At 51.6% G+C, this 17,292-nt stretch overlaps 6 protein-coding genes across 6 annotated transcripts; 4 read left to right on the top strand and 2 right to left on the bottom strand.

Moving 5' to 3' along the window:
• Positions 1 to 221: 221 nt before the first annotated feature.
• On the top strand, positions 222 to 6,903 carry Aspvir_006667 (glutamate synthase (NADH); the record flags this gene model as incomplete). Its single annotated transcript, XM_043269862.1, has 5 exons — positions 222 to 397; positions 488 to 528; positions 604 to 5,348; positions 5,412 to 6,679; positions 6,753 to 6,903. 5 exons carry the CDS (start codon positions 222 to 224, stop codon positions 6,901 to 6,903), a joined length of 6,381 nt encoding a protein of 2,126 aa, XP_043125797.1.
• A 737-nt stretch (positions 6,904 to 7,640) lies between these two features.
• Positions 7,641 to 8,282, bottom strand: Aspvir_006666 (uncharacterized protein; the record flags this gene model as incomplete). The annotated part of the gene is made up of 1 exon (XM_043269861.1): positions 7,641 to 8,282. The coding sequence occupies one exon, from the start codon at positions 8,280 to 8,282 to the stop codon at positions 7,641 to 7,643; it is 642 nt and encodes a 213-aa protein (XP_043125796.1).
• A 489-nt stretch (positions 8,283 to 8,771) lies between these two features.
• On the bottom strand, positions 8,772 to 9,455 carry Aspvir_006665 (uncharacterized protein; the record flags this gene model as incomplete). Its single annotated transcript, XM_043269860.1, has 1 exon — positions 8,772 to 9,455. One exon carries the CDS (start codon positions 9,453 to 9,455, stop codon positions 8,772 to 8,774), a length of 684 nt encoding a protein of 227 aa, XP_043125795.1.
• A 363-nt stretch (positions 9,456 to 9,818) lies between these two features.
• Positions 9,819 to 12,418, top strand: yme2 (putative RNA12 protein; the record flags this gene model as incomplete). The annotated part of the gene is made up of 3 exons (XM_043269859.1): positions 9,819 to 10,002; positions 10,064 to 11,806; positions 11,862 to 12,418. 3 exons carry the CDS (start codon positions 9,819 to 9,821, stop codon positions 12,416 to 12,418), a joined length of 2,484 nt encoding a protein of 827 aa, XP_043125794.1.
• A 537-nt stretch (positions 12,419 to 12,955) lies between these two features.
• On the top strand, positions 12,956 to 14,741 carry Aspvir_006663 (cytochrome P450; the record flags this gene model as incomplete). The annotated part of the gene is made up of 2 exons (XM_043269858.1): positions 12,956 to 13,218; positions 13,277 to 14,741. The coding sequence occupies 2 exons, from the start codon at positions 12,956 to 12,958 to the stop codon at positions 14,739 to 14,741; spliced, it is 1,728 nt and encodes a 575-aa protein (XP_043125793.1).
• Positions 14,742 to 15,234: 493 nt separating this feature from the next.
• On the top strand, positions 15,235 to 17,189 carry ilv3C (putative dihydroxy-acid dehydratase; the record flags this gene model as incomplete). Its single annotated transcript, XM_043269857.1, has 3 exons — positions 15,235 to 15,655; positions 15,721 to 15,932; positions 15,999 to 17,189. The coding sequence occupies 3 exons, from the start codon at positions 15,235 to 15,237 to the stop codon at positions 17,187 to 17,189; spliced, it is 1,824 nt and encodes a 607-aa protein (XP_043125792.1).
• Positions 17,190 to 17,292: the final 103 nt, after the last annotated feature.

Raw genomic sequence — 17,292 nt, 5'->3', positions numbered from 1 at the left:
GACGCTGGGTCAAACACCATCTAGACTTCCATAATCTCTCTTAGAACCCGCGTCCGACCCGAATACCTGTGACGACAGTCTAGACGCATCTTTCGTTCTATACAGCTACTCGACGGCCGCCCCGCCCCGGTCTTGTCTGCGACGTCCCTATTCCCAGACCCAGTGCAGCGACAGCCTTCCCAACCCTGTAATTCCATTCTCTGTCGGTCGCCGGCGGAAGAATGGGTCTTAACTTGCAGGAACTCTATGGCCAAAATATAGTTGAAGAGCAGAAACCGAACGAATATTCGGAGTACCAGCCAAAGCGTGGCTATGGCTGGGCTAACACTTTGCCCGAGAGGCAGGGTCTCTATGACCCCGAATATGAGAAGGATGCTTGCGGTGTAGGATTTGCTGCGTATGTTGCACATCTCCCCACGGATGTGATCCAGTGGCCAGAGATGGTCCGGAACTAGCATTGACTAACTTGACTTCTGCGGTTATCTAGTCACATCAAGGGCAAAGCAAGTCACAAAATTGTCAGCGATGGTAGGATCTCTCCTTTGGTAATCGCCAGTGAGCACGATCGAGTAACAGCTCGCTGACCTCTTTCTTCATTGACAGCCCGCAATCTGCTTTGCAACATGACGCATCGAGGAGCCGTTGGATCTGATGCACGAGACGGTGATGGTGCCGGTGTTATGACCAGTATTCCGCACAAATTTTTCGTTAAGAATTTCGCCCGAGAAGTTGGCGTTGACCTTCCTCCGCTTGGCCAGTATGCCGTCGGTAACTTGTTTTTCAAGCCCGATCAGGAGTCTCTTAAGGAGTCTACCGCCAAGCTCGAGGAAATTGCAGAATTTCTCGGTCTGCGGGTGCTAGGGTGGCGTGAGGTCCCTCGCGACTCAACCCTCTTGGGTCCTGCTGCTCTGTCCAGAGAGCCGATCATCATGCAGCCATTTGTGGTCTTGAAGTCCGCATATGGTGAGGGAAATAAGCCAGAGAACACCGATCCTGAGTCGTTCGACGAGAGGACTTTCGAGCGCCAGCTCTATGTTCTTCGGAAACGAGCTACTCACGTCATTGGTCTCGCTAATTGGTTCTATCTGTGCTCCCTCAGTAACAGAAACATTGTCTACAAGGGTCAATTGGCCCCTGTTCAGGTTTACCAGTACTACCATGATCTCGTCAATGTTGATTACGAAGCGCACTTCGCTCTCGTCCACTCCCGATTCTCTACCAACACATTCCCGTCTTGGGACCGTGCACAGCCTCTGCGATGGGCTGCCCACAACGGTGAAATCAACACCTTGCGCGGAAACAAGAACTGGATGAGAGCTAGAGAAGGCCTTCTTAAGTCTGACATTTTCGGTGACGAGCTGGATTCTCTGTACCCGATCGTTGAAGACGGTGGCTCTGACTCGGCTGCCTTCGATAATGTCCTGGAGTTGCTGATGATCAACGGTGTTCTTTCTCTGCCCGAGGCGGTCATGATCATGATTCCCGAGGCTTGGCAGGATAACCCGGCCATGGACCCTGCCAAAGCTGCCTTTTATGAGTGGGCTGCTTGTCAGATGGAGCCTTGGGATGGACCTGCGCTCTTCACTTTCTCTGATGGGCGTTACTGTGGTGCGAACTTGGACCGCAACGGTCTGCGTCCTTGCCGTTTCTATGTGACCGATGATGACCGTATTATCTGTGCCTCGGAAGTCGGTGCCGTGGACATTGACCCGGAAAGAGTCGTCCAAAAGGGTCGTCTACAGCCTGGAAAGATGCTCCTGGTTGATACTGTGGCCGGCCGTATCATCGATGATTCTGAACTGAAGCACACTGTCGCCCACCGTCAAGACTTTCCCGCATGGCTCGACAAGGAACTTTTGAAACTGCCTGACATCAATCGGAAGTTGCTCGAACAGAATGTTGATCTTAGTTACACACTCGACGATACCACTGTTCAAAATGACCCTCGGCTCAAGGCCTTCGGTTATTCTTTCGAGCAGGTCAGTCTGCTTCTCGGTCCTATGGCTGCGGATTCGAAGGAAGCCCTCGGTTCAATGGGCAATGATGCTCCACTGGCCTGCATGGCGCAGCAGCCTCGCCTTCTTTACGAATACTTCCGCCAGCTCTTCGCTCAAGTCACCAACCCTCCCATTGACCCTATTCGCGAGGCCGTTGTCATGTCTCTCGAGTGCTATGTCGGTCCTCAGGGCAATCTCTTGGAGATGGATGCCTCGCAGTGCAACCGTCTGCGTCTTCCCTCCCCCATCTTGAGCATCCCCGAGTTTAATGCCATCAAAAACATCAGCCAGGTCTACAATGACTGGACGGTGAAGATCATCGACATCACTTTCGAGAAGAAGAGGGGCGTCCCTGGTTACCTCGAGGCCCTTGATGCCATTTGCGATGCTACCACCGATGCAATTCAGAATGGCGACAAGATCATTGTCCTCTCTGACCGGGCAACCTCCGCGGATCGTGTTCCTGTGTCCGCATTGCTCGCTACGGGTCTCGTGCACCATCACATGGTCCGCAATAAGTGGAGATCACTTGCGGCTCTCGTCGTCGAAACTGCGGAGGCTCGAGAAGTCCACCACATGTGTGTCCTGGTTGGTTATGGTGCTGACGCTGTCAATCCCTACCTAGCCATGGAGTGTATTCTCAAGATGAACCGGGAGAAGTTGATTCGCAAGCAACTTTCCGATGAGAAAGTCATTGAGAACTACAAGGCTTCTTGCGACGGAGGTATCCTTAAAGTCATGAGCAAGATGGGTATTTCTACCCTGCAATCATACAAGGGTGCCCAAATTTTCGAGGCTCTCGGTATTGATGACAGCGTCATTGACCGATGTTTCGCTGGAACTGCGAGCCGTATCCGTGGATTGACTTTTGAGCTGATCGCCCAGGATGCATATGCCTTCCACGAACGCGGATACCCATCTCGCTCCATCATTGAAATTCCCGGACTTCCTGAATCGGGCGAGTACCACTGGCGTGACGGAGGTGAGGCGCACATCAACGACCCCGTCAGTATCGCCAATGTCCAAGACGCTGTCCGTACCAAGAACGACAAGTCTTACGAGGCTTACGCGAAGGCCGCACATGAGCAGATCAAGAACTGCACTCTGCGTGGTATGCTCGACTTCGACTTCGAGCAACGGAGCCCCATTCCTGTTGACCAGGTTGAGCCTTGGACTGAAATCGTCCGTCGTTTTGTGACAGGTGCCATGTCGTACGGATCCATCTCCATGGAATCTCACTCCACACTGGCCATTGCCATGAACCGTCTTGGTGGTAAATCCAACACGGGTGAAGGTGGTGAGGACCCTGAGCGTAGCAAACGACTGGAGAATGGTGACACCATGCGGTCTGCCATCAAGCAAATTGCCTCCGGCCGTTTCGGTGTGACCTCCCACTACCTTGCTGATGCCGACGAGCTGCAGATCAAGATGGCCCAGGGCGCTAAGCCTGGAGAAGGTGGTGAGCTGCCCGGCCACAAGGTTGTCGGCCCCATTGCCCACACTCGTTACTCCACTCCCGGTGTCGGTCTTATCTCACCTCCACCTCACCACGACATTTACTCAATTGAGGACCTGAAGCAGCTTATCTATGATCTCAAGTGTTCCAATCCTCGGTCCCGCGTTTCCGTGAAACTGGTGTCTGAGGTTGGTGTCGGTATCGTAGCCTCCGGTGTCGCCAAGGCCAAGGCTGATCATATTCTGATTTCCGGTCACGACGGTGGTACTGGTGCTTCTCGCTGGACTGGTATCAAGTACGCCGGTCTTCCATGGGAACTGGGTCTCGCTGAGACCCATCAGACTCTGGTCCTCAACGATCTGCGTGGTCGTGTAGTGGTTCAGACTGACGGTCAACTTCGCACCGGTCGTGATATCGCTATCGCCTGTTTGCTGGGTGCTGAAGAATTCGGTTTCGCCACCACTCCCCTGATCGCTCTTGGTTGCATCATGATGCGGAAATGTCATTTGAATACTTGTCCTGTTGGTATCGCAACTCAGGATCCCGAACTCCGCCAAAAGTTCAAGGGCACACCCGAGCACGTGATCAACTTCTTCTACTATGTGGCTAATGAGATGCGTGCTATCATGGCCAAGCTGGGCATTCGGACGGTCAACGAGATGGTTGGACGTGCTGAGTTGCTCAAGGTCAGGGAGGACATTCGGACCGCTAAGCAGGAGAGAATTGACCTCTCCCTCATCCTGACTCCCGCTCACTCTCTCCGTCCTGGCGTGGCTACCTACAATGTTCGCAAGCAAGACCACCGTCTGCACGTCCGCCTTGACAACAAGCTGATCGCAGAGTCCGAACTGGCGCTGGAGAAGGGTTTGCCTTGCAGAATTGAGTGTGACATTGTCAATACTGACCGTGCCCTGGGCGCTACTCTATCTTACCAGGTCAGTCGCCGCTATGGTGGAGCCGGCCTTCCTCAAGACACCATCCACGCCAACATCAAGGGCTCTGCTGGTCAGTCCTTTGGTGCTTTCCTTGCTCCTGGTATTACTCTCGAACTTGAAGGTGACGCCAACGATTATGTGGGCAAGGGTCTTTCTGGTGGTCGTCTCATTGTATATCCCCCTCGCGGCGCTGCCTACAAGGCAGAGGAGAACATCATTATCGGTAACACCTGTCTCTACGGTGCTACCCGGGGTACTTGCTACTTCCGTGGTGTGGCCGCTGAACGTTTTGCTGTTCGTAACTCCGGTGCTACTGCTGTTGTTGAAGGTGTTGGTGACCACGGTTGTGAGTACATGACCGGTGGTCGTGTGCTCATTCTTGGCTCGACCGGTCGTAACTTCGCTGCTGGTATGTCCGGTGGTATCGCCTATGTCTTGGACATGAACCAGGATTTCCTCTCCAAGGTCAATATGGAGATGGTCGAGGTTTCGGGCCTGGAAGACCCTGCTGAGATCGCCTTTGTCCGCGGTTTAATCGAGGACCACCACCACTACACTGGCTCAGAACTGGCCGCTCGTATCCTTCTGGACTTCACCCGTGCTCTTCCCCACTTTGTCAAGGTGTTGCCTACTGACTACAAGCGCATTCTTGAGGAGGACGCTGCCAAGGCCGCTGCCGCTAAGAAGGCCGAATTCACTATTCCCCAGCTTCCCAGCACTCCTGTCGAGAAGCCCAAGCCCAAGACGGAAGGAGAGGAGAAGAAGGCCGAGATGCTGGACATTGAAGACAGTGTGAGCGATTCAAAGACTGAGAAGAAGAGGTCCGCTTTGATCCTCGACAAGACGAGGGGTTTCATGAAGTACAGCCGGCGCAGCGAGAAATACCGCAACCCGGCTACTCGTACCCGTGACTGGGCCGAGCTGTCGAGCCGTCTCAGTGAGGATCAGTTAAAGTATCAAGTAAGTCTCACCTTAATTAATCCCAACCTATAACTAAGGTAGTTAATAAAACGGCTGCACTAGGCTGCCCGCTGTATGGACTGTGGTGTCCCCTTCTGCCAATCTGACACCGGTTGCCCTATCTCCAACATCATTCCCAAATGGAATGAGCTGGTGTTCTCTGACCAATGGCAGGATGCTCTGAATAGGCTACTTCTAACAAACAACTTCCCCGAGTTCACTGGTCGGGTCTGCCCTGCCCCTTGCGAAGGCGCCTGTGTGCTGGGCATCAATGAAGACCCTGTGGGTATTAAGTCTATCGAATGTGCCATCATCGACCGTGGCTTTGAGATGGGCTGGATGGTCCCTCGGCCCCCTAAGACGCGCACCGGCAAGACAGTCGCTGTTATTGGATCCGGGCCCGCTGGTCTCGCCGCTGCAGACCAGCTTAACCGTGCCGGACACAGCGTCACTGTCTACGAGCGTGCTGACCGTATTGGCGGTCTGCTGATGTACGGTATCCCCAACATGAAGCTTGATAAGAAGATCGTCCAACGCCGCGTCGATCTCATGGCCGCCGAGGGTGTCAAGTTCGTCACCAACACTGCCGTTGGCCCTGACAGCGAGGTGTCCCTGAACTCGCTGCGCCAGAGCAATGACGCCGTCATCATCGCCACTGGTGCCACTGTTGCCCGCGATCTAAAGGTCCCTGGCCGTGAGCTGGACGGTGTACATTTTGCCATGCAGTTCCTGCACCGCAACACCAAGTCTCTTCTCGACTCGGGTCTCTCTGACGGCGAGTACATCTCTGCCAAGGACAAGCACGTTGTTGTCATTGGTGGTGGTGACACTGGTAACGACTGCATTGGTACCTCTGTTCGCCATGGTGCCAAGTCTGTTGTTAACTTCGAGTTGCTGCCTCAGCCTCCACCAGAGCGTGCCCGTGACAACCCATGGCCCCAGTGGCCCCGTGTTTACCGTGTCGACTACGGCCACTCCGAGGTCAAGACCCACATGGGCAAGGATCCTCGCGAGTACTGTGTCATGTCTACTGAATTTGTCGACGACGGTAACGGTCACGTCAAGGGTATCAACACTGTCCGCGTCGAATGGACCAAGAGCGCCTCTGGCGGTTGGGATATGAAGACCGTTGAGGGTAGCGAACAGTTCTTCCCTGCGGACCTTGTTCTCCTTTCTATGGGTTTCCTCGGTCCTGAAGACCGCCTTCTGGGCGATGAAATTGAGCGCGATGCCCGTAAGAACGTCAAGACGCCTCCAGGTCATTATTCAACCAGTGTGTCCGGCGTCTTTGCTGCTGGTGACTGCCGCCGAGGACAGTCGCTCATTGTCTGGTAAGTCTACACCAATACCAAATTGACTCAAGGCTGGGTAAGCAACGGATCGTAACTAACACTTGTCTTCTAGGGGTATCAACGAAGGCCGTCAATGTGCTCGTGAAGTTGACAGCTTCCTGATGGGCACCAGCTCTCAGCTTCCTGTGACTGGTGGTATCGTACGCCGAGCAGCCATTGACATGGTCCCAAAGACAAGCGAGACCACTACTGTTGTCGCCTAGACGATTGTGACCTTGCTATCCCTGGGACTGTGACAGTATTTTCATGATGATAATGATTTAAGATATCTTTCTTTTGTTGTTGAAAAGTTCGTTGATCGATCCCAAATCCATTACAGGGTGGTCAATTGTATCTACCATGTTAGGCGCATCACGATTACATGGATGTGACAGAGGGAGGCTCACGCTCTCCTCACTTTCTGATTATTCTTCGGAGAAAGGCGAGTTTGCTTTTGGTTGCAGCGTCGTTTTACAGGATCTTATGGTGAACATTCAAGGTGTCGCCGGAGCTTTTACAATTGCCGCAAGTTCTATGCCTTACGTTTTATGTAGATATCCTTTTCTATCATCAATCCGAATCTCATTCTATATTTTTTGTGCGTTTTGGTGTTGTAAAGGGAACCTCTTCCGAAAACAAGGAAATAGAGTAATTTCTGTCCGACAAAACGGAGGATTGACCTTGGGTCTTAGTGTAAATTTGCTGGCAGGAATGTAAAAGAAAGACACAAAGGAAGCGTACCTCGTCCGTCTGCAGTTTCATTCGGTCGAGGATGTTCTTGATTGCTGGTCATGCTCCTCAACCATTGGGGTGTGCGAGAAAAGAGTTGAAACTCGTCGGGTCTATTCTGCTTTTGAGAGCCTTTATTGGAGGTAAGAGCTTACCCATCTTTATTCCTGACGCCAGGAGAAGGCTGTCTGGTTGTCGTGACACTGCGCTATTCGTTCTGCATTGATTCATTTCAAAGCGATTTTCCCGAGCTGGACCTGGATGGAGTGTGAGTTGGCGACCTGACGAAGCCGAACATATCTTTCAAAGATTGTCTCCTTGCCTTTTGGAAAAGGTGTCTCTCATCCTGACACATGACCTCGTCCAGAACCACGTCACCGGAGAAGTACTCCATGGCATTGTAGTACATGTTCAGACGGTTGGTAGACTCGTCCACCATGGCCCGAAGGTTCCTCTGCACCATCTCCTGATCCGAGGGAGTGGGCGGTTTCAAGCATGGCTTGGCTGCGACTGTGCACGACGATGGGCTAGGGCTAGGGCTGCGCTCGCGCTCGCACTCGCGGCTTCTGTAGTCAGGGCTCGGAATCTCAGTGACGGGACCCCAGCGGACGGTCTTTCTGGCGGGCGGGGCATCGTCTTTCTGGTGGTTATCGCTGTGTCTTTCGTGCGACTGCATGCGTTCCAGCGGATACCTGTAGTCTTCGTCAGTGTGGGAGCCGTGCCCGCACGCGAAGCGGTCTGAGAACCGCCATCTTCTGCGAGAACGACGTCGTGGTGGCGGGGACAACGGTGGTGATTGGGGCCTTGGAGGTGAAGGTGAGCAGTCCCAGATGACGATGAGTAGGAACAGGAGGTGAGTTAGACGAGATCTCATCATGAAGCTAGGATTGGGGGAATGGGGGAACGCAGGTTTTGTTGGGTTGTAGCTTGATTATTTTGCTGGGCGGTCCCTCTGCTTTTATAATCATAGTGGTCTGCTCAGCCTCTGATGTCTGGGATGGTGATATGAGACATACGTTGACTTGGAGCCTTGATACTGAGCCTCGATGGCGGATGAACAATGAGAACAAGGGCGTCGGTGAGGATCTTCTTTGTCCTTGTTCTAGACACAATGCTTTGTATGTGTCACCGGCGGAGAGCTTGCTTTCTCCGCATTGTCGAGTCATGAAAGAGCAGCTATCCAGATTTGAAACTGGAGCGACGAGTCAAGGATAATAAGACTTGATTCATTCAGTGTATCCCAGTTGCTAAACATAAGATGTACTCCGAAGTCCACAATGTATAATACAATCGTCCCAGGAGGGACAGGTATCCAATCCAGACGGTATGAAAGAGGCACAAGGAAGACAGGCCAGAAAATGAACTATATCCCACCAGCGTTGCGACTCGCTTCCTCCTCGGCCTTCATCTCCCTCTCCAGTGCGGCAAAATCCCCCTGGAAAGCATGCTGCACTGGTTCCCTCCGAAGGTCCCAGACATCCTCACTGCTCGGCCCCGTCTTGTACTTGACGGCCTTTTTCCGGTAGTGGTCCCGAATCACTTTCTTGCGCTCCTCATCCGCCATTCCTCGGGCCTTCATGCACAACCAAAAATTATCCCAGTGTTCGCTGCACGACCGCAGCTCGCCGTAGCGGTATACGTTCACAAACTGGCCTCCAAACGACTGGCAGAAAAAAGCATAGTCAAAAGCAGAGCGGCAGGACATGGTATCGGGGTAGAGAGACTCGGGGGCGATCGAAGCAGGAGGTTGCGGAGGGCCGGAAGGTGATGTTGTTGATGGGGATAGGGGAGATTCTGAGACATTGGGCGACTGCTGTGGTGATTTTGTTCGTGATACTTCGGCCTTTAAGCTCTCCAGTAACTGGTTGAACTCTGCATCCGCTTGTTCCTCGCGACTCAAGGACCGAGACTGCGACGATGGCGGCGTGGTGCCTGGGGTCTCTGCTGTGGGTGATGACTGCGGCGCCGCATTGTTGGACAAAGAAGGCATAGAGGAGGTCGCTTGAGGTTCCTCCTTCGAGGGGGATGATCTCCAGAGCCAGCCCATTTCGACTATATCGTGTGCTGGGGGATTATGGGATGGAGGGATATCTTCGTCTTGTGGATCGAGTTATCCACATCGATAATATACACCTTTTAATGCAAAAACGATCTTCATCTTCGGAGGTGTAAATTTCGCACTGCATCCCGCAAACGAGCTGTGACGGTAATATGGAGTAATTTACAAATACTCATGTAATAAATATTGTTACATGCGTATTGGCTTTACACATGCACTCATGATCGACGTCATAAGTTGGCACCTACCAAGCTTCCCCTCATAGAAAGTACTCATGGATACCAATCCATCACAATCATCTTCGGCAACACTCTTCTCCAATCTTCAAAGAAGAATGTCATCCCCGCCGCGATGATGCGAACTCGATTCCAGGGTTTGGTACCCCGAATCTGCCAGACCCCTCTATCCTGGAAACCTCCTGCTACACAACTGACCCGAGCCCGCTATGCAAGATTGAGTTCTTCGCATGCAGTGTCATGGCTCGAGACAGGACACATTGATCTGAAAAAGGATGAGGGACTCCTTTTTGTCAATAGTAAGACCTTGCCTATCTTCCATGTGTCACCCCTACGCGTAACTTAATGCTTCAAAAATAGATATCTTTCCGTCCAAACTCCAATGGTTGCTGCAGGGTCCGCTGGGTGGTTTGCGGTCCTACGAGGAGGCCGTGAAGCGCATCGACAAACCGCATTTGGCGGCATCGGATACTTCTCAGATCATCCGACGAGTGGTTCCAGAGAACCTCAATATCCAAGTTAAAGAGGTCGTTCCACGGTTCAGGGAAGGCGGCGCGTTTGTCAAGTACACTCGTCCAAGCAATATCGACGACGCCGACATTGAAGCCTCTATCAAAGCGAATCTGAAAGAGCATCCCATCAGGCCCTGGTTCAATCCTTTTCAAGAAGTCCAAGTATGTCGCGTCATTGGAAGGCCCTGGATAGAAGATCTCTATCGCATTCCAAGCCCCCGCCTCAAGGTTGCGTTCCACCCTGTGTCTCCCGAAGCATCAGCGGCAGATCTGAGCACAGAGACTTTATACACTCTATTTCGCCCCTATGGGAAGATTAGAGACATAGAGAAACAACCGTCTGACTCGAAGGTCACGCCCAGATATGCCTTTGTGGAATTTTCTCGGCCCAAGTACGCTGGCATGGCGAAGAACTGTATGCACGGATTCACTGTCCCAGAGCAAGAGGGTGGCGGCAAATCGGGTACTCGGCTGAAGATCAAGTACGAACGGAAGATCAAGCTATCCATGATCAAGGACTGGCTTTTGAGTCATCCCAGAATCGTGATTCCTGTGCTGGCCGCCCTTTTGGCCGCCATCACCGTCATCATCTTCGATCCAATGCGGACATTTTTCATCAAACTGAAAATAAAGTCGACACTTCAGACCGAAGAGAACGGCGTGATGCAATGGATCCGCAAGCAGGCCAATAAAGCAAACATCATTTATTTTGGTCGTAAAGGGGCGGATCCTCGCGGGCTCACGGCCATATGGGAGGACCGTCAGGACGATATTACTCGACTGCAATCCTGGCTCATGGAGAATGTGGAAACTTTCATCGTTGTTCATGGACCTCGTGGCTCTGGCAAGCGGGAGCTTGTATTGGACCGGGCGCTGGTCAATTACAAATATAAGATAGTCATCGACTGTAAACAAATCCAGGACGCACGGGGTGACAGTGCGAAAATTGCCAGGGCAGCCAGTCAGGTAGGCTACCGACCGGTTTTCTCATGGATGAACAGCATCAGCAGTTTTATCGATCTCGCGGCACAGGGAATGATTGGGACCAAAGCAGGGTTCTCGGAGACGCTGGACGCCCAGCTGAGCAACATCTGGCAAAACACGGCCACCGCTTTGAAGAAAGTCACCTTAGAGCACAGGAAGAAAGATGACAAGGAGTCGCACTTGACCGATGAAGAGTATCTTGAGGCTCATCCCGAGCTTCGCCCAGTGGTGATAATCGACAACTACCTGCACAATGCTTCCGAGAGCAGCGTCGTGTACGACAAGGTCACCGAGTGGGCCGCTGGCCTAACGGCCGGAAACATTGCCCATGTCATATTCCTCACGACCGATGTCTCATACGCCAAACCTTTGAGCAAAGCGTTGCCAAATTCGGTTTTCCGCACAATCACACTGGGTGACTGTTCTCTGGAGGTCGGCAGGAAGTTTGTTGTGAATCACTTGGCATATGAGTCAAAGGATGGGAAGACTCAGCCACGGCGTGCTGAAGAGTTGGAGGACCTAGACGCTTGCATTGAGATCCTGGGAGGCAGGGTGACAGATCTTGAGTTCATGGCACACCGTATTGAGGCAGGAGAGACACCACGAGGTACGTCGAGAGCACCGGCCCACGCTCTATGATAGATTACTAACATACGCTCAAGGCGCGGTCAACCGCATTATCGAACAGTCGGCATCGGAAATTCTCAAGATGTTCCTTTTGACGGCGGAAACTATAGAGCAGTCGTGGACCCACGAACAGGCTTGGTATCTGATCAAAAAGCTTGCAGAGTCCAAAGATGGTGCTCTGTCATACAATGAAGTTGTTCTCTCCGAGCTCTTCAAAGAGAATGGCGAGATCACCCTTCGCGCTCTCGAGCACGCCGAACTCATTTCAATCGCCGCCGTCAACGGCTGCCCCCAGACAATCCGTCCTGGAAAGCCCGTTCTTCGCGCAGCGTTCAAGAAGGTTACCGAGAACAAAGCGTTGAGCAGTCGCATGGACCTCGCAATCATAGCACAGAAGATCAACAAAGAGAACAAGAGCATCGGAAAATACGAGGAAGAACTCAGCCTGCTGGGCTCTCTGCCTAAGCAGCCGCGGGAACTGACAGGCAGAATCCAATGGTTGCTCGACAAAGTATACAGTTCGCAAAACAAGATTGCGAAATATGAGAAGGAAAGTGCATTTCTACAGAAGATTCTTCGAAGCGAACATTGATTGGATGATGTTATGAGTCGTGTGAATCGTGTCAACCGGTATGTCCGATGAAGTGATAATGTATATACTATATCAATGAAGTCAGATTCAAATTCTGAATTCGCTCGAGAGTACCGGGTTGAAACATAGCGATGCATCTCATGATAGCAGTTTTGAGTGTTTGACCCTCTCAGTGGATGAAGCAGATACTGTTGAGTAAGCGGCCAGTGTAAAATACGGTTTCATGCTTACACACTATTACACTTATCTTGGTGAGACTCAGGGTATCTGCCGTCAATGTGTCTTTTGTCCTTGTAGATTGATTGAATAACTCTTGCCATCTTGAAATTGTGTTGTTCTCTGTATTAAGTGCCTTATATTTGCTCCCAACATTGAAAAGAGGTTTTTATTGCTAATTTTTTTGGCCTGCTTATTTACCGTTTCTTTTGGCTTGTCTTCATATGTCCGTTTTACCTCTCTTGGTCCATTAGCATTCCCTCCATTGCTAGGGCAGTCTCCCCTTTACAGCTTCTGTGCGGTTTCATCGGACGTGGGATAATGGGAAATCATAAGTTAACCCCAAGTAGCCTGCTACAATTGTCTATGGACAATGTTCGAGAGTGTACATGGCCGACCTTGCTGGCTGTTCTTCTCTTCTCATGTCTTGCCACCCGCATCATTACTGGCCTCAAAAGCTGGCCCCATAAGAGGACAGATGCAGGACGTCCAAGATCAGTAAGGGTGGTCCCATACTGGTTTCCATGGTTGGGACATAGCATTCCGTTTGGCTGGGATCATATCGACTTTGTTCGAAGGACAAGGTTCGTGCATACGTTGCCTATCAGCTGTAGAGAGTTAAGTGGCTGATTGGAAAGACAGAGATTACATGAACGAAGCTGTATTTGGGATCATTTTGGGTGGCACAAAGCACGATGTCGTAGTGTCACCGTCGCTCACTAGGGCCGTCCTGGCCTCCCAAGGCACGTCTTCTACTTCATTGATCAATTACGCATTGGAAAAGGTCGGGGGTGATAAAGGCACGATTCGTAACCTCAGCGCCAGTGACCACCATATCATCCATCATAATATCCCTGATCTCTTAATGCGAGAACCGTTTCTCACAGAGGCTTCCAAGGTCGCCAAGTACATCATTGAACGCGAGACTCCTAATCTAGTGACGTTCTGCCGTAGCCTGGTTGACCAGGCGCCGTGGGAGCGCAGGAGCGAAGCTGAAGTTATCGATGGGCAGGAGAAGCCTATGGCTGAAGTGAACCTTTTTGCTCTTGTGAGAAACTTTGTGGGACACATCGGCACATCCGTGTCCATGGGACAAGCTCTTCTTGAAGCCTTTCCGAATCTACTTGATGATATGTGGGCGTTTGATAACAGATTCCCTGCCCTGTCGCTTGGTGCTCCCCGCTGGTTACCATTGCCAGGGCTTTCGGCCGCATATGCAGCGAGTGATCGCATTTTGGATGCTCTTGCAGCCTACCACCAGGCGTTCATCTCTTGGGATGAAGGAATTGACCCTGGTGTCAAGTTTCGCGATCTTGACGATGTATCAGAGCCGATGAAGCAACGGATCCGGAAGTTCAAAGAACTCGGACTATCGCCAAGATCAAGCGCCTCTGGTCATATGTCTCTATTCTGGGCCCTGAACACCAACTCACCCAATGTTGTTTTCTGGCACATTCTTCGCATCTACTCTGACCCTGCTCTTCTGGAGGAAATCCGGAAGGAGATTGCTCCTTTTGCAAAGGTCCATAGGCCCAGTCGCGAGGAGACAGGGCTCCCATTCCAAGAACCACCCAAGGTCTCCCTTGATCCGGATGGCTTATTTCGATCTTGCCCACTACTCAAAGCCAGCTTCTATGAGACCATGCGGTTAGATTCAGCAGGGCTTTCCTTTCGTGAAGTCACCTCTGACTTGGCCGTTACTGAGTCCCCTGAAGATGCAGCAGCTGCCAATTCAGCGGAACCACGCACTTACCGGATCGGAAAAGAGGGAAACGTAATCATGGCTCACGGGGTGGTCCAGAAAGACCCCCAGCTCTTCTCTAACCCCGAGCAGTTCAATCCGCTACGGTTTGTCGTCACAGATCCAGACACAGGCGCACAAAAGGCGGACATGCACACCATTTATCCATTCGGGGCCGGCATTTCTGGTTGCAAGGGTCGTGCTTTCGCTGAAAGGACGATTCTGCTCTTCTCTGCTGCAATCATTTCAATGTGGGACATCGAGCCGACAAATGGCAAACATTTCACAATTCCAGGACATAGGCCTTCCAGCGGAGCGTATTTGCCTAAGAATGACATTAGAGCACGCTTGAGGATGCGCGTATAGACATTGGAAAGGCTGCAACTCATTCCTAGCGACGCCGATTGAATAGCGATGATGAGGGTATTCGCTTTGACATCCGGATTACCAGTGATGTTGTGATTTGGGTAATATCTCTTTCTTTAGATGTAAATATAGCCACTTGTCACCATATTCGGAAGCCTGTCCATGACTTTCCCTTTGAGCGGTCATTGGGCTGTAACCTCTAGTTGGATCAATGTGGTTCCTGTCATGATAATCATTTACCTTAGCGTGAACCCGTCTTGTCCATGAAAGGTTTTATCCTAAGCCCTCAGGAACATTGGTCTACTCCACATGTGAGAGGCACTCTATTACTATACAGGCGAGGCGGAGAAATATCCGGATCACGGAGTTGTGCCGATATTGACGCTATCAGGATATTTGATCGCCTCATCAGCACTCATGTTCTGCATTTTGAAATAAAAACAGCCAGCATATACATAGTTTGAACCTGTTATTGCTGCGTTCGTCGACAACGATGCAGGACGACAAGGCGGAATATTCCCCGAGCGGAGACTATGATCTATCAGCAGCTATATCCTCTGACTTTGGTCTGCGTCAAGGTCTGACATCTTATGGAGATGCGCAATTTTCTCTATTCCTCAGAAAAGTCTTTATAAAGGCGTTGGGATACTCGGAGGATGCTCTGTCCCGTCCTATCACAGGCATCATCAATACCTTTTCGGGGTTCAACCCTTGCCATGCGAACGTACCCCAGCTGATCGAGGCTGCTAAGCGCGGTATCCAGCTCAATGGGGGCCTGGCGATAGAGTTTCCTACTATCAGTATACATGAGTCATTCTCTCATCCGACCAGCATGTTCCTGCGCAATCTGATGAGCATGGATACGGAGGAAATGATTCGAGCCCAGCCGCTTGATGCGTGCATCATGATTGGAGGTCCGTTTATCAAGTTCCCTCTTCTAGCTACGCCAGCATAGGACGGTCAAGGCTGACTGGGCTAGGATGTGACAAAACCGTTCCCGCGCAACTCTTGGGTGGTATCTCGGCCAACAAGCCAGTCTTGCCGCTTGTAACGGGACCGATGATGCCGGGCAGCCATCGCGGGCAGAGAATAGGTGCCTGTACTGACTGCCGCAACAACTGGGCGGCTTTTCGTGCAGGAGACATAGACATAGAGGAGATCTCGGCCATCAACGACGAGCTTGCACCGACGGTTTGTCCCTACTGCTGCAGCGACTCACAGTTGTTGGTAGTACACCGTACTGACTCAGGCTTCTAGATTGGGACCTGTGGTGTGATGGGCACTGCCAGTACGATGGCTTGCATCACCGCCGCTCTAGGGTTGATGTCCCTGCGAGGTGCTTCTGCACCCGCAGTATCGTCTGCCAGGGTCAGAATCGCAGAAGAGACGGGCGCCCACGCTGTGGCCGCAGCACTTGCTAAGCGAAGACCGCAAGATATTCTTTCGAAAGAGTCGTTTTTCAATGCTATCACAGTTCTTCAAGCGATCGGGGGATCGACAAATGCCGTCGTCCATCTGATGGCTATTGTTAATCGGCATCCCAAGCTCCAGGGTGTTATAACGTTGGATACTTTCGCAGAGATTGGGCGAAGCACTCCTTTGCTGATTGATCTGAAGCCCAGCGGTGACAACTATATGAACGATTTCCATAATGCTGGGGGTATGCTGGCACTACTGCATACCCTTCGTCCCCTTTTACATCTCTCGGCCATGACGATCTCTGGCCAGACTTTGGGCGAGGTTCTGGACGCTTCTCCCTTTCGCACATTTCCATTTTCGCGGCAAGTTATCAGGCCACTATCGAATCCGCTCTATCCCTCGTCTTCTCTAGTTGTCCTCAGAGGTAATATCGCACCTGATGGCGCTATCATAAAAGCGTCCGCCTCGAAAGATCGCAGACTTCTTTCGCACACAGGACCAGCTGTCGTGTTTGAAAATCCAGAAGATCTAACTAAAAGGATTGATGATCCAAGCCTAGAGGTGACCAAAGATTCCGTGCTTGTGTTAAAGGGGATAGGTCCTATTGGCAATCCCGGCATGCCAGAAGCCGGTCTGATTCCTATACCGCGCAAGCTCGCTTCTGCAGGGGTCAAGGACATGCTGCGTCTCTCGGACGGAAGGATGTCAGGAACAGCAGGCGGCACTATTGTCCTCCATGTTTCCCCAGAATCAGCGCTGCCAGAGTCACCGTTTGGGGTGGTGCAGACCGGTGACATGATCACCTGCGATGCCGATAACGGGAAGCTGACACTAGAAATCTCCGATGAAGAACTCAATTCACGTATTGAGGCGAGGAAGAAAGAAGGCTCAGATGCAGCCAGAGGCTGGTTGGACAGAACACGGAGAAGAGGCTATCGGGGTTTGTATGAACGGTCAGTCAATCAGGCTCAAGATGGAGCCGATTTTGACTTCCTCACGGCCATTGGACCGTTAGATGTTAGTAAATGAATAGCTAGCCAGCAATACGTCTACAATCCATTGAAATGAAATGCTCATCGTGGTCTACTTGTACCTCTGGGGTAAGGCATAGGATTCTGTCGCTGCCCTGGCC

The sequence above is a fragment of the Aspergillus viridinutans genome (assembly GCF_018404265.1).
Source record: "Aspergillus viridinutans IFM 47045 DNA, scaffold_4, whole genome shotgun sequence".
Lineage (NCBI taxonomy): Eukaryota > Fungi > Ascomycota > Eurotiomycetes > Eurotiales > Aspergillaceae > Aspergillus > Aspergillus viridinutans.
This window is presented reverse-complemented; position numbering and strand designations above follow the sequence as displayed.